The sequence below is a fragment of the Anopheles nili genome, chromosome 2 (genome assembly GCF_943737925.1).
Source record: "Anopheles nili chromosome 2, idAnoNiliSN_F5_01, whole genome shotgun sequence".
NCBI lineage: Eukaryota > Metazoa > Arthropoda > Insecta > Diptera > Culicidae > Anopheles > Anopheles nili.
The window spans coordinates 40,345,581-40,361,547 of NC_071291.1; the positions used below are offsets into that span (position 1 = coordinate 40,345,581).

Below are 15,967 nucleotides of genomic sequence, written 5' to 3' on the forward strand. Positions count from 1 at the left end.
TAGCATTATTGAAGATTATCGTTATTAGGGTTTCAGACTCGCTATCCAACTCATTTGGTAAGTCAATATCAATCATTAAATTATACTATGTGGACTTTTACAAAACTAAAACTCATATTTCTCCACTGTTTTTTTTTGTGAAGCAATGCTTACTTTTTCTACATTAACTTGTTTTATTGCAAACAATGATACATCGTTAAAGGGTATTTATTATTTTCACTATAAAATTATTCCAATATAATAAATCCAATATTGAAAATAATTGCTTTATGTGATTTACATATAATTACAACAAAATTTACGATGTGGGAAAATAAGCCCAGCATTTGATGTCGTTGTAATAGTAAAGATAAGAACCTCTTAGCTTGGACTCGCTTTCAAGCTGAGCTCAGTTGCTTTCAGATTGAGCAAACCATATAGTATTTCGTGATTATGCATTATGGATTCGTGCTTAACTTTTAATAGGTACTACTTATATTGATATCAATATGTATTTTAAATTAAACAACCTAAATTCCTGTGTCGGAATTCTTCAAGTTTTGCGAATGCTGCTATAAACATCGAACTTGAAAGCAACAGTTCTTGTCATTGCTAACTATGTCCCACGTGACGGTCAATTTTGGGGAGCGAATATGTTAAAAGCATAGTAAAATAAGAGCAAATATGGTAAACTATACAATCATTGAGTATTTTTGATAGTAAATGCCAAATAAAAATGTATTTTCATACTGCGGTAATTCATCTCAAATGTAATACAAAATTATGGGACTGTTCAAACTCGCTACGTCGATACATTTATGATCCAATTGTGTATCCTTGAATTGTTTAAGAAAAAGTTTATCACATATAATATGTTTTTCATCTTAAATTGTTGGATTATACAATATTTGTATAATCAATTTGAATGTTAACGTGTACCGCTCAATGCGTGATTTAACGGCATATGTTAGCGATGCACTTCACTCCTGGAAATGTCATTACGAAAACAACTGTCAATGTTGCAATTTGCAGTTGTTTTTCATTGTTACTCGAAAGCTATGTCCAGACGAATTTCGGCGTAATAATAATTAGTGAGGAGGCCCAGGTAATTAGTGCTGGCAAAATGTAATTCCATCTGTAAGATCCTTGGATCAAAACCATAATTGCTCTGCAAAAGCAATGGTGGTCTGTTGTGCTACATACACAATCTATTGTACAAAAATATTGCCGTGCCCACAATCAAAACATAAAAGTGGCGAATGAAACTCTCCGCTCTTTTCAGGTTCCGTGCCAAGCCAAAGGTTTATGTTTTTTCCGTATTCCGCCGAAAAAACTAATAAATCACGCGTTTCTGCTCATGAAAGAAAATCTTTGTTGCTGCGAGGAGGATCGACTAGCGACTGTCCTTGACCGGCCGCATAAAGGGTGGGTCTGGTTGGGTCTATCGGAAAATCCGCACAATGGACCTTGTGGACATTGACAAGGTATTAGACGATCTTGAGCTAAATGAAGACGATGGAAATAGCACTCTTCCTAAAGCAGTTGGTGAGGAATTGTTTGACACCAAACACGTCGCTATCGTCTCTTCACCCATAGAGTTTTCATCGGTGTCCCTTCGTTTTAGACATCAGCCCTAGTACCCGAGATCCAGCACCAGCCGTGAATGGCTCGACGGAACCTACAGTAGCATCGGCATCGACGACACAATCGCAGGAAAAACTAAAGTTTAAGGCCAACGTGGTGAATGTGTCGACTGTGTTTACGAGTCTCAACGAATACGTCAATGCTGGGGGAACGGAACTCGGCGGTGGCAAGCATGTGGCCAGTGACACCCACGAGCTTAGCATTCCAAGCGAGCGGAAGCCACTCCTAACACCGCCGTCGACGTCCTCGGTTTCGTCGGATGTAAAAACTTCCTCGGCCGGAGCTACGACGTCCTCGGTTCCGACTTCTCCCCACACGGAATTATCTCCAGAATCTTCACCGGAATGGTCGGACTCTTCCGAATCATACTGTCCATCGAGAGAGGCCACTTCTTCATTATCTTCATTCGCACATTCCTCTTCCAGGTCGTCCTCGTCCTCATCCGCCTCTACGAGTGACGCGGAAGATATGGGAAAGTGCGACGGTGAAGCGGAACATGGACACGCGCACGAAAAGCTACCCGAAGAGCTGTCCTCTCTCAGCGCGAAGGATTACGTACTGGATACGTCGTCGATGACTACACTGGCCACTACGAACGAAGGAGGTCATCGGAAAGAAGCACCAGCTGGCGATCCGCAGGATACATCGGCCTTTTCCTACCGAAACAGCCTGTACTCGGACACGCTGAGTAACGATGTGATAAACTTGGAAGGCATCTCGTCCATTTCCTCGATCGTAGCCGTCGATTTGACGAAGAGCGGCCAGGTGCCGTTTGCTAGGGACACGATCGGAAACGTCGAGGGAGCTCCCGTTGCCAAGGACGAAATCGAAACGACGGGACGGGAGGATGTGGAAAGACCCGGCAAGGCTGCTCTCGAAGCTGCCAACGTGCAAAAGCCCGCGGTGGGATTTGAATCGACGATGGACGACGTCTCCGATACGGAGTTAGAAAGCTACCTGCAAGAGCTGGAAGAGTTCGACTTTCGCAGCGTGAATGTAGAGAACGCCACGGTTCCACCAAAGCCGGACGAAGAGCAGCCGTCGGAAGCGGAACCCGAGGAGCAATCGATTCAAGAGACGGAAGCCATGATCGCCGGTGAACCGGAAGACATTCCGACGGTCCAAAAAGACCGCACCGATGCGAACAGCATCGACAGCCGAAGTGACGACGAGATTAGTCCCAGTTCGTCGCGCGGTGAAAACGAAGATGATCTGATTTCCCAAGCGTCCACGCTGGAGTTTAATGATCTAGCCATGGCGGCCACGACGGCAGCGGTGGCCGTAGTGGAACCGTCCGAACCCGTCGTCCCACTCGCCACCGGGACAATCCGATCTGAGGAGGAAGTTCCCGTGCCGTTGGATACGCTGGAGGTGTCGGGTGAATTTCCGCTGGATGAGGATGGAAGCGAAATACGCTTTATCGATTGTACGGAAACGGAATCTGAGCGGCACCTGGAAGCGGCACCCACAGAGGACACCATGGAACGACGAAGGACGGTGTCGCATCCGGAACGGCCCACTTCGTTGGAGTTGGTTCGAGGAACGGATCCGGAAGCCGCCGGTATGCAATCCTCTCCAGGACATACACCTCCGTCATCCCGTGGCATTGCTTCCGACCAGGGCCTTACGCTTTCGTCCACGAGTTCGGATGATTTTGGCGCCTCGATCGAAGCTCGAACGACGGTACCACATGGAACCGAAGCGGGTCTGCTTGATGGTGTCGAAGCGTCTCGATTGACCGACACGATTCAATCCCCAATTGCGTCCTCGTTGCCGACGACGTCGCTTCTCAGCCCAGCCCAAGCGCAACTCGGCAAAGTCCAACCGTTCTGGGTGCCGGACAATTCCACCAAATTCTGCATGCAATGCAATCAAAAGTTTTCCGTCATCAAACGGCGCCATCACTGTCGAGCGTGTGGTCAGCTGCTTTGTTCCTCGTGCTGTTGTCTGAAAGCCAAGCTGGAGTATCTGGGAGACGTTGAGGCACGCGTTTGCATCGAGTGTGACGTGATATTGAGCATTCAGCTGCAGCAAGCGATGGAAGCGGATCAGCACCAGTTTGCGGCCCTGCCAATGGCAGCGACTGCGGAAGGTACAATTGGCCATGGAGCGATCGAGGGGCGCAGTGCAATGATGAGTGGCCAACGGCAACCAAACCCTAACAACCCGATGGAGTACTGTTCGGTGATTCCTCCTTTACAGCAAGCCGCCAGCAGCACTCAAGCGCAATCTCCGATCTCCGTGATGGTTCCCGTTGGCGTGTTGAAGCGAGCTGGAGCACCTCGGAACATGCGCAAGGACAAGAACGTAATCTTTAGCGATGGCATACGACCTGGGTGTGATTTAACCGAGCTGGATCAAAACTGGGACGCCGTACCGACACGATCCTCACCACCAAGGACACGAAAAACGCGCGTTCAAACACCACCCGGTGCGGAAGATGACGCTTCCGCTGTGCCACGTTCCGGTGGCCAACTTTACTCGTTGATCCCCCCCGAAGAGAACAAACTACCGCCGGTGTTGAAGCGCATTAGTCCCACTGAAAGCAAACTAGTGGAGATCGAGAACGATCATACGCTGCTGGAGGGACTGCGTGAGGTCACACTTACGTTTGCGATCCAAAAGAACTTCCACGTGCTTGTGACGATCGTGGAGTTGGCGTGTTGCATCAACCGGACTGTGATCAATTTCACCACCCGCGGGTTGCACTACATCGGACAGGACGAGATCATCATCCTGCTCGTGCTGGGTGACTCCCGGACACTGCCGAAGGACATCTTCGTGCACCTGCACGAGGTGTACTGTGAGGCGGATCGTGGCCACATCATCACGGAGCTAGGCTTTTCTCCTGCCCGATCAAGCAGTTTCCTCGGTTCGAAGAATCACGGTGGCTTTCTGTACGTTCGCCCCACGTATCAGTGCATGAAAGCCGTCATCACACCGGAAGCGCCCTACCTGATCGGCGTACTCATCCACCGCTGGGAAGTCCCGTGGGCAAAGATCCTGCCGCTGCGGTTGATGTTACGCCTCGGTGCCCTTTACCGGTACTACCCGTGCCCGCACGTAAGCGAGCGTGATCGCGAATCCGTGTACGTTGAGATCGCGCAAACGATCGTGAACCTGCTGGCGGACTTTCGCCACTTTAGCTACACCATTCCGAACGTGCGCGGGATGGCGATCCACATGGAGGACCGAAAGACGAGCATACTGATTCCACGCAACCGGTACGAGCAGGTCGTGAAGGTTGTGGACGGTTCGAGCGAGCAGTTGATGGCTGTTGGGGGCAACTTTAGCCGTCTCGCCGATGGCCATCTCGTGTGTGTGCAAAACACGGAATCTGGGTGTCCGGAAGCGACGCAATACTCCACGCAAGCCATCAACATCGAGAGCCAACCGTGTAAGGTGACGGGTGCGTGTTTTCTCGTGCTCGATGGCTCACTCAAGCCGAATTCCGGGTTTACCGGAACCTGCACGATCCTCGAGGATGGGTTGCGGGTGTTGATCCCTCCCGCGAAGCTGCAACTCGTGAAGGAAGCGCTGAAGGCGATGAAAGACTACCAGATCGTGTGTGGACCGGTTGAGGGTGATGACAGCCAGCGGGAGTTGGTTTCGTTCGAGTGGACGACGAATGATCTGAACTTTAACATCGGTGTGACGTCTCCGATCGATGGCAAAGCGCTTGACGGTGTACCCAGCATACGGGTGCACCGTGGGACGGATTATTCCAACACGAATCACATCATGCGGTGGACGGAAGTGTTTATCCTGAAGGTAGGTGGCCTGTTCTGGCCTGTGTTCTTTGCGTTTTTGTCGATGAGCAATCTGGTTTCATCACACGCTCTCTCTCGCTCTCTCTCTTTTGCAGGGTGACGAAGAATCTAACCATCCGGGGGATCCCATCAACATGTCGAAACTGTCGGAAACGATCGCGAAGATCGCGTGTAAGGCACTGCTCGAATATCTCGATCTACTCGCATCGAACGGGCTCACCAAGATTGCGCTGCGGATCAGCTCGAATCGGGGCGAAGTAAGCTAAAGGACGATTTCGGATAATTTTGGGCCAATGCCATTAACCTGTTCTTTTTTTGTTTGTTTGTCACCATCACCTTTTAGATGGAGTATGTGGCCGGAAGCGGTGGGAATAAGCTGGCACCGCTTTACTCGAACGCGCTCGGTCACGTGGTGATGGAGTTTTTGCAACGTCAGGCAACCGCACTGCATCTCGATCAGCATGATCTCGTGTTTGAGCTGGTGTTTCACATTCTTGACAAGTAGATCCCGACCGGGCGGTTGTGTGTTTCCCGTTTCCCGTGAGGTTGTTTGCTGCTTGTTTTTTACTTCTGTAGTTTCCACACTGAAGGGCTTGTTGTCTTGTTTACGAGGAGAGAGAGAGAGTCGATTTAAACCAAGTGCTAGCCAGTACGCGCCAGAACGAGCCTCGACGAGCTCACGTTTGTCGGATGCAAAGCAAAACCGACTTACTCGCAGGTGCGCAACATACAGCGGATAGAAGAGGGAAACGTACACACCAGGTGCATACCGTGAATTATACATAGCGTATAAAGAGTATACATATACATGCATATTTAGAGATAGTTATATAAAATATATATATATATTTCTTATATATATAGTTAAAACTATTGAAATGAACCAGAAGCAAGTCACACGTTTATTATGTCACTGTTTAGGTAGACGGTGGTAAGAGGGATATTTATATTTGATTTGGAAGTTTTAAGGCCGGTGGACTACGGGGTTTGACGCCATATGGCAGCAAAGCGTATTGCAATGATAGTTACTATACCCAGCGCCGAGTTGGGTGCCGAGTTGCAAGCATGATAATAGCAAATATATTAGTGCATGCGAAGTGCACCTACAACAATCGAAGTCTTTTTAATTGATTTTTGAGTGTTTTTCTTTTACGTGTGGCCTTTACGATTTGTTGTTTGTTTTTATTTCGCGATAATCTGAGGTGTAAAAATGGTTGCAGGTTTGGTCCGAAAAGAGGTCAATAATTTTCCTAAAACTGGTGAATTTATCAAACAAAAGGTGTTATGTAGCATAAGCTGATTGGAAGCGAATACACGACAGTGCGAAGAGTGGAAGAAAAATAAATATAGGAGAATAAAAATTGGTGTGGCACTTCTCGGGGTAAAACAGCCAAATTTTTCCCTGAAGTACCAGGAGAACATACAAGCTAAGAGGATACACTTTTCGATATTTCGGATCACTGTAACAGGGTGGCACAGCTATAAACAAAGTGTTAAACCTGACTAATAGGTGGCGCTGTTAAAACGTTTGAAACATTTCACCCAGATAAAATGTTTGAAATGTTTCAGTTGCACAGCGTCATCTATGGGTGACTAGTAAAAATATAATATTTTTTAGCACAGTAAGTGCTATAAACAACAGCGCCATCTATTTGTGATATTTGATAACAGTGGCAAGTGAGTGCCACGGTACAGTAGCACAGTACAGTATTACAGTTTGGTGTAGAAAATTGGTATCTCTTAACTGGTATGCACTCCTGTTACTTTTGTGAAAAATTCTCTCTGGGTTGCTCGTGCGGTACGCGTAAAGATTTTGTTAGCCAATATTTTTTTTCGCTTTCCACGTTGATGTAAATAGCTTTTAAAGATCATGTTGTTTGCAAATAAATGATTCAAATGTCTTTTCTATCTCGTTAATTTTTTAGGCTTAGTTATGTGAATCCTCTTGATGATAAATTGAGGAAAAAATAGCAATAAATCATAGTTAACACCGTAAAAGTCATAAAGTCCTCTAGCTTGACGAAAATAAAATGTTTGATGGAAAATTCTAGTAAAAAGACTGCAATTATCTACTTCTTTGATGGGAGCCAAAAACTTATTATCCTTCTCGCACACACTTGTGCACTGTAGCGGAATTGCTTTGTCTCGTTTCATCGGCGATTTCCCACGCTATGCATAACAAATCGTCCACTTTTTGTAAAATTAGTATACACATGTAATATAGGCCGGGATGCAACTGTTAGGGCTCTTCTTCAATGCATCTTTCAATGAACTGCATGTGCATCAGAGAGAGTTCAAACCTCGTTACGGCTGTCTTAGGACGGCAGTGATTTTTGTTCCATTAGATCAATGCGATCGTATACTAAAAACACAAAAAAGCGCTTTCCAAAGGAGGTCTATACGGAGCTTCCTTCAACCCTAGAACAATAATTCATTATAAAAAAAAACACTGAATTAAAACAAATTCCTATTTTTCTAATCCATTTCAAATTTCCCTCATTCCAAGGCGCAAATTCAAAACCCTTATGTGTCTCATTTCAATACAACAGGTAAGTGGCAACGAAGTTACAAGTAAAAACCAACAAAAATACCCAAAATTAAACTGTTACATCATGCATCTCATAAATGCAGCCAGAACGCTTCCATTTCTTACACAACACAACCCCTAATGCATCGCTTTAGCCCCGCATTAAGATCACGATAATTTAGCCCACTCATTCGAATGTTTTAGCGATCTTCAGCGACTCCCAGCACCCACCCCAGGGCATTCCACCCAGTGGCCGGAAGTGGCCCTTCCTTCGTCCCAGCGAGCTAAAATAGAAACGCAATCGGAAGCAATCGAAGGAAGAAAAAAAAAAGCAAAAACGGAGGCGCAGCATCGCAGCCCACATAATGACGTTTGCCACGCGGCATAATTAACTATTCGATAAAGCCCCCCCCCCCCCCTCCACTCGCATTTCTATGCCCCCTTGGGTGTGCATTACATTCCTTGCTTGCACACACAAAAAACCCTCCCCCCCCCAACAAGCCGTTGGAAGAAAAGAAAACAACACACAAGCGGCTCCTTAAGGACGCCTTCTCCTTCATCAAGGCGTGATGAACTGAGCACTTAGGGGTGGGGGGGGGGGAGTTGGGGGGTTATTGGAAGGGGTGGGCAGCTCTCTGTGGAACCCCTTGAGCGGCATTCCATCCAATCACTCAAAAGCGCAGTGCATGCGAAAGTGCATTTGCATATCGGTCGAGCTGCAGCCGGCTTAAGATTTCACATCGAGGGTTGTGTGGGTGAGTGGGTGGGTGGGTGGGGTGCAGCAGTAAACCCTCGAGCGAAGGGAGCACCACTCGCAAGAAGAATAACAAACGAAACAGCACGAAGAAACAGCAGCAACAGCAGCAGGAAAACCAAACAACGAACTAGACGCAAAAATGCAAGGGAAAAAAGGTGCAAGCGCGCGCTGATAAGCCCATCAGGGGATGGGTGGTGGGTGGGTGGGTTGAAAAAAAAAAACAAGAACGAAACGCTTCCACAGGCGCATTACAAATGACACACAATAATGTGCTCGCGGTGTGCCGTCGGCGAGTGAAAAAAGAAAAAGCCCCACACTTTCGCTTTGGTTGGTCAAAAAGGGGCTCGCGAAACGGGACTTTTTGCACTTTTTGTTGTTTGAATCCCTCCCTCCCATCCCCCCCCCCCCCTTGTTGGCACCCTCACAATATTAAGGATCATCGATCTCGCCGCGTGCGATCATAACGGCCCTTTTCCTTCCTTCTTTTGGTGCTGCAGCTGCTTCATCTTCTTCGCCAAGCTGCAATCGAGCCGAGTCATGGCGATAATGAGGGACAAGTGAAGGGGTGGGTCAAGGGGATAGTTGAGGCCACCATCTAACATCACCCATCCGAGAGAGAGAGAGAGAGAGATATCGAAATGTTTTATTAGCAACTTCTCTACTCTTAACTTGGTCGCCCGCCAGATGGCGCTGTTTGCAGGAATGCATTTCCTTTTTCCTTCACGATCGAGCTGTGTTTGCTGCAGCCCTCTTCATGCGATGGCGATCGTGCACAGAGGAAGGGAAGAGATGATCGTGAACCACCCACCCCACCCCACCCCACCCCACCCACAGTGAAGGAAATGCAAAGCCCTTTTCGCGGTTCGGACGATGGCGAAAAGAGAAGCCAGCAAATGAGCGATTGTCATTGTCACTGCCGATGGTTTCCCTTGTTCGGTGTGGCGGGGGGTGGTTAGGTGGGTGGTACACTACCCCACCGAGCGATAGGCCAACCACCCAAACGATAGCCCCTTCAGATGGGTGGGCTTGAGTGGCGAAAATTATGCAGAAAAGGATCCGCTGACCCACGGTACCGTTTTTTTCTCTCTCTCTCTCTCTCTCTCTTTTTTCTGCCCGAGCGTTTTACTTTGTTTCCAACTCGAGCGACTCTTTGGGGAGGAAGGTGGGTGAAGGGCTCCAACACGCGGGCAGCATAAATTAAAAAAAAAAACCCCCATGCCACCACCCTAGCATTTATGACTCCTGTTCGGTGGCTCGGCAGAATCGATCAATCTTTCTGCGCAACGGAGCATCCATCGTTTGCGCAAGAGCCTGGCGTGCGTGTGTGTGGGTGGGTGGGTGACTGACACTAATGTAAAGCCGACACACGCACCGACTTAATCCATAAACAGTCAAAATGTCACCTCAGCGTCGCGAAAGAAAATGGTTAGTGGCCACCTTTCAAAGGGTCCCTCGAGCTATCTCTCAATCGATTGGCGTGCTCCAAAGTGTCACGTGTTTGTGTGTGTGTTTGTGTGTGTGCGTGGGTGTGTGTGTGTGGGAGACAACGATGAGGACGAGGACGACATCGACGATAGAGCAGAAGATCAATCAATGCCTTTCCGTGGGGGCAGTTGTTTGATTTCAATCCCATGATCAGGGCTCTGTGGTTTGGTCCTGGTTAGGTCCAGGTCTGCAAGGGTGGAGAGCAAAAGAAAACTCCCCCCAAAGAGGAGTGCATTTGCATTTATGCTGCACACCACGGTAGCTACCTTCGCGGGGAAGCGTTATCTTGTTCGTTTGGCTCCAATCCAATCTCAACCAAAGACGGGGCGAAAGACCAGCGAAATGCGATCGTGATTTAAATCCCACAACCGCTCGATGGACGATGATTCAGCCATCCTTTTCTGGGTGGGAAAACCTGCGTGTTGTGGCTTATCTTGCTGGAAACACAGTCAAGAGAGCCACACGAGCCACGGGCCACGGAATCTTGGAAGTGAGAAAACAGATCAGAGATAAAAATTTATTTCATAATTAAAATTAATTATCTCAATTAATCTGACGCGCCTCTCGCGCCGGCATTCGTGCAGCTTCCGTGGGTTACCTTTGCGTGCGTGTGTGTGTGTGTGTGGAGGGGGGGTTGGGTGATCGTGTTTAAGGGCGGATCGCGATAAAGGGCGGCCCATCGTTGGAACCATCGCTTGGATTGATCGTGCTGAGAAGAAGAAAAAAAAATAACCCGGAGAGCGCCAGGTAGGTGTTACATCAAACTCAATTAGCGTGGGAGTGGGGTTTCTTGGGGAAATGGACGCTGGTTTTTCCGATCGCTCCTTTCGTCGGTGGGATCTTCCTTTGCGTTTTGCGTGGCCAACATACCCGACCCTAGGGGGCGCTGGACATGATTAAAAGGTTGCAATCGATGGAGGTTTTGTGTCGAATCCGGGCTGGTTACTTGTCCGGTTTTAATGGGATCATATTTTATCGTGGACGAGTCGAAAGAGAGAGAGAGAGTGAGAGAGAGAGAATGGAAGAGAGAAAATTACTTTTCCTTTAGTAAGCCCTTCGTAAGCCGGCTTTTTTGACAGACGTTGACGAACGGTCTGTGACTGGAATATGTCCTGTCGGAGAAGTGATCGGATTCGAGAAGCTATCCACCTATGAGCCCGTAATTAGATCGAATAATTTAGTTTGTAACTAAAAGACTGTTGAACGCATTTGTGCTTTTGTCCCTTCAAAAAAACGCCACCAAGTCCCATGATCAAAGTTTCGGTGGTTTTGAGCCAGAAAAACAATGTAACCGGAACCGCCGCCAGAGGGCGTCCTGGCGTCCAATTAAATTCCCAAAAAACACACACACACACACAAATGTTGCGAGCCCGCCCACCTTTGCCATTTCGCTTAAACTCCACCACCACTCCGGCAACGAACGGGGTGATCTAAAATGAATTTATTGCACGGCTTTTTTGAGGCGAGAGAGAGAGAAACAAAAAAAAGGCGCCGCTCTTTCGGATGCCAACTCGACGAATCCTTGAAGGCTTGAATGGTTCGACGCGAACAATTACCCGAGACCCCCTTAACGCCGGTTCCTAATAAAGCGGCTTCGGAAAAGATGTCGGCAGCGCTCTGAAGCTGAATGGAGTGCTGCGGAATTGAATCATTAATTTTAATCATTTTACTCACTGGGAGAAATTTTCCTCCGCTTCCTTATAGGTGCTTATTGTTCGCGATCGCGGCCCGGGCGCGCTCAACCCTTCAAGGGGTCAAGGACCAAAGGCTGCTGCTGTTGCACCTGCGGTAAAAGAAGGTGCTGCTTTTGATTGATATCCGCCCTCGGAAGTCTCGTGGGAAGAAAATTAACCCTCCAATCAAACGGACCGTTGGCCATCCGTCATGCTTTGATGTCAAACGTTTGGTGAACGAAGATCGACCCGGTGGATTTGGGTCCATTTTCCTGCTGGTAGGGTGAATCTCCACCCACTCAAGAGGGGGTTTTTCCTCCATTTGGTTGCGTGTACGGCCATTTTGCACCGGATTAGTCCGCCACACTGATCGAGGATGACTATGAAGGATCGGTTCGTTCCATTCAATCCAGGTTTCAGTCAGACCGCTGGGTGGAGATAAAGAAAAAAAAAACCCCACGCCAGACTGGACGCCTTTTTTTTTCTTCTTACAATCGGTTTCAGCACATCCATCCCAATCAGGCGGAGGCTAGAGGCGTGCTGTCAGCGATCACTTGCGGATCATCCATCTTCTCTACGATCGCGCGATCCTCTCGCGCAGTAACTTTCAAATCACGCTAATCTGCGCTATCACGAACGGCTTGGCATGGGCGAACGATCGTTTCTCCAACGGACCGTTTCTCAAACATTACAAAATAGTTTTCTGTCTGCCCTCGGGCCCTCGGCAGACTCGGGACCCTTAGACTTGGCCTGGATGGCGTTTTAAATGAGTATGCAATCGGGCGTTTTCTCCCTCGTTTTTCTAGCCCGTTTTCAACCCGCACGGGAAAGGCCAATTGGACCCGTGACGTGACGTGGAAAGCGAGCCAATAATTATGTTCCTTCAGTGTATGTGTGTGTATGTGTGTGGTACAGACAGACGACTAATCTTCGTGAAAACTCCAGGCTCCTGCTGGCAGAAGTGTTCATTTCAGACCGATTTTCAGCCTCGCTGCTGGCTGCGTGTTGCAAGCCGGAAAATCATTCTGACCTGTGGTTGAGCTTGGGTATTATAAATACATCGTCCATCGTTCATCGTCCATCGTTCATCGTTCATCGTCCACCGTGCAAAATGAGCCAACAATTACGAACGCAGCCCCTTCTGAGGCGAGCAATTACAATATATCAAATGAATCTATCCACAACAAACAAACCTCGGTTGCGCTTTTCCACGGCACGTTTTTCCGCGTGCTACGGCAAGTTGATTGTCGATTGTCCGTCAGCAGATGGTTGATCGTAAATTTCCTTCGCTCTTCGTGTGGCAAAAACGCAAATGTCAAGCCGATGGTGGTGGTTTTTGGTGAGCTCCGATGGCCAAATTATGTCTAATAAATTGTCACGGAATTGATAGTGACACGATCGCGGTCGGTTTCTTTCCCTTTGCATCGTTGTGGCATCGTCGGTATCGGTTGAGAGATGGTCTAGGAAAAGTCACAAGCGCGTAACTCGAGACGCGGACTGGCGGCATCGGGTTCCTTATGATTAATGTCACCCTGGGGCCGCCTGGGCAGTCGGGAGGAGAATCGTTTCAACGAGATTTTAATTAATGCTCGAAACATTAGCACGAAAGCCACACGTACACGTAGGTTTTCCGAGCGCGACGGTGGGGTGGTTTTTGGCGATGCAGTTTTAGGGGCATTTTTAGAACCTCCACCATCGTCAAGGCACGATCTACCCGAGACGGAGCGAAATTTGAGACAAGATGTAGCACTAGTAAATGGTTCGTGCTGCGAAGGTCAATTTGGGGTGGGGTTTTGGGGAAAAATTGAAAACTATTTTCGACCCGCTCGGGATGGGCTTTGGTGACGTTTTGGCAAATAGTCTGCCAGTGTTGCGTGTGTGTTGGGAGACGCTTTGTTGCTTTTTTTTGGGGTGGTGAGCTGGCGTGAAGATCGTTGATCGTTATTTGACACGAAATTCTATCATTCGAGCGGGCAGGTTTGGTATTTGTAATATTAGTACGCAGGTAATGCATTCGAATCTGCTTTGATTTGTGAATTGATTTTTAATCGTAAAAATGATTGAAATTTTGCTTTTCGTTTATCCGTTTCCATACCTTCAACGAATGGAGTTAAATTACATGCACCAATTATCATTTAGTGTACCATTTATGACAAGGCATTTCTATGCTCATTTATGTTTTGTAATTTAAACAATTTTAGGGAACAATCGCACGATATAATAATGACTCGAACTAGACATTTCTTTACCCATATATTTGAGTCAGCTTAAGCTCACAAGGACCTGCAATCCTGTTGCTCTTCACCAGCTCAAAGTGCTAAATTAAATCCAATATAAATAGAAAGTAGCCCCAAAAAGAGGACACACAAGGGTTTGCTGAACAGTGTCGCTTGTTTCTCGAAACAACTTCCAGCTCCAAAAACGCACCCAATGTCGGCTGATGATCTGTTGCAGTGCATCGACTCATGCATCGACTCGTGAAACAAACCGAGCCTGAGTGGATGCAAACGAATATACACCTAGATGGAGCAAAAACTCTCCCACTCGGAGGTTAATTTTCAAAGGACTCGTTCCCCATCCCAACCATCGGGTTGTAACCGACACCCAGAACCAACGCAAGAGCCCAACGACAGAGGCTCGTGCTAAATGTCCTTAAACCAAACGCCTCGATCCCGTACCAACCCGCTAGTTTGTTGTTGTCCATTCGAAATCATTTAAACGCTCGTTTAGACGTAATTTCGATGACACATGATAGCACCATCGCACACGGGCACGGGATGAACTTTGCCACCAGAAGGACATGGCCGCCCTAAACCAGAACCGGAAACTCTATTAGCCCGTTGTCAAAACCCTTCAACAGATTTCCCACAAACATGCTTATTCACTAGCGAGCACCGATTGCCAGTGAGTGTGCCGGTGGGCTTCGGAAAACCGTCCCCAGTACGGTGTCGGAGTTTCGAACGAAGCTTCGACACCTGACCGAAGCCATCGGCATCCGGAAAGCCTCGAGGAGCCACATCGTTCGTTCGGTCATTTGGTTCTTGCCACAATTTTCCCAGCACTCATCAATGCGATCAAGTGTTGACGACGAGGCCAAAAACTCCCCTATTTTCCCGGAGGCCAGACCTCGGATCGGATCGTTCGTCCATTTGACGGCTAGTGAACGAGACCGGACTCAGACACCGAGCCAGGCGCACCGTATTTAGAGAAAGTAATCACATTGCAAACAAGTGCACAATATGTACGGAACGGTTCCGGCATCGTCGCAGAATGTATGCAAATTTATGTGTGTCCTGGCAACTGGGATGGCAATGGGATGGGAAAATCCGGCCCCCTTTTCCGGGTTTCCGATAAAAGTGTTTATTCAGCAGAAATGGCTTTATATTAAAGAACAGCACGAGAGACGAGAAACCTAATTTTCGTAGATTACTTTCGACTCGTTCACCTACGACGTGGAGTTTGGGTCCTAGTCTTTTGGTCGGTTGGACGACTGCGTTGTGAGTGCGTTTGTGACTGACGAGTCAGTTGGTCCTTACGGCCCCTTTTCCCCTTTCCCCTTTTCTCCCAGCCCACCCCACCGATGTGACGTTTTGTATCTCGGTTGTTACAGCATCCGAGCGCGCACGAGCGGAATGCAAAATATTAATTCGCCTTCGTCGCCACGGGCGATCGTTGTGGCGTGACTGGCACGGACGCGGGTGCGTCTTAGTGCCCCAAGTGCCCTAGCAAACAGGCAAGCAAGAAAGGAAGAAGAAAAAGGGCCGTCTGTTGGTCAGTGTGTTGGGTTGTTGGGTGCAACGGTGCCAATGCATTTTTCGCGCCATGTCCATCATCGGCACGGCTCTGTTCGATTGGACCCTTGGTATTGGAGGTCTTGGGGGTCTTGGGATGTAGGAGAGGAGGAGGGGGAAGTAAGAACACACACACATACGGGTGAGGCCAGACGGGAGTTGGAACTTCGACACTGCGAACCGTCACTCTCGCCGGTTATTATAAATAATTCATCACAACGGCGTGGTCGGGTGATGGGAATTTGACGACCCCGTCCAAGATGTACACGAGGGCAATGGGACGAATGAGGGTGGAAGGTGGTGGGTTTGTAAAATCTCTACAACACCATCTTAATTGCTAA

General features: G+C 48.1%; 1 protein-coding gene across 1 annotated transcript; it reads left to right on the forward strand.

The window, feature by feature from the left end:
- The first annotated feature begins 1,439 nt into the window (after positions 1 to 1,439).
- Positions 1,440 to 6,492, forward strand: LOC128730541 (zinc finger FYVE domain-containing protein 9). Its single transcript, XM_053823593.1, has 4 exons — positions 1,440 to 1,524; positions 1,604 to 5,394; positions 5,489 to 5,650; positions 5,737 to 6,492. Exons 1-4 carry the CDS (start codon positions 1,440 to 1,442, stop codon positions 5,896 to 5,898), a joined length of 4,200 nt encoding a protein of 1,399 aa, XP_053679568.1. The 3' UTR covers positions 5,899 to 6,492.
- The last annotated feature ends 9,475 nt before the right edge of the window (positions 6,493 to 15,967 follow it).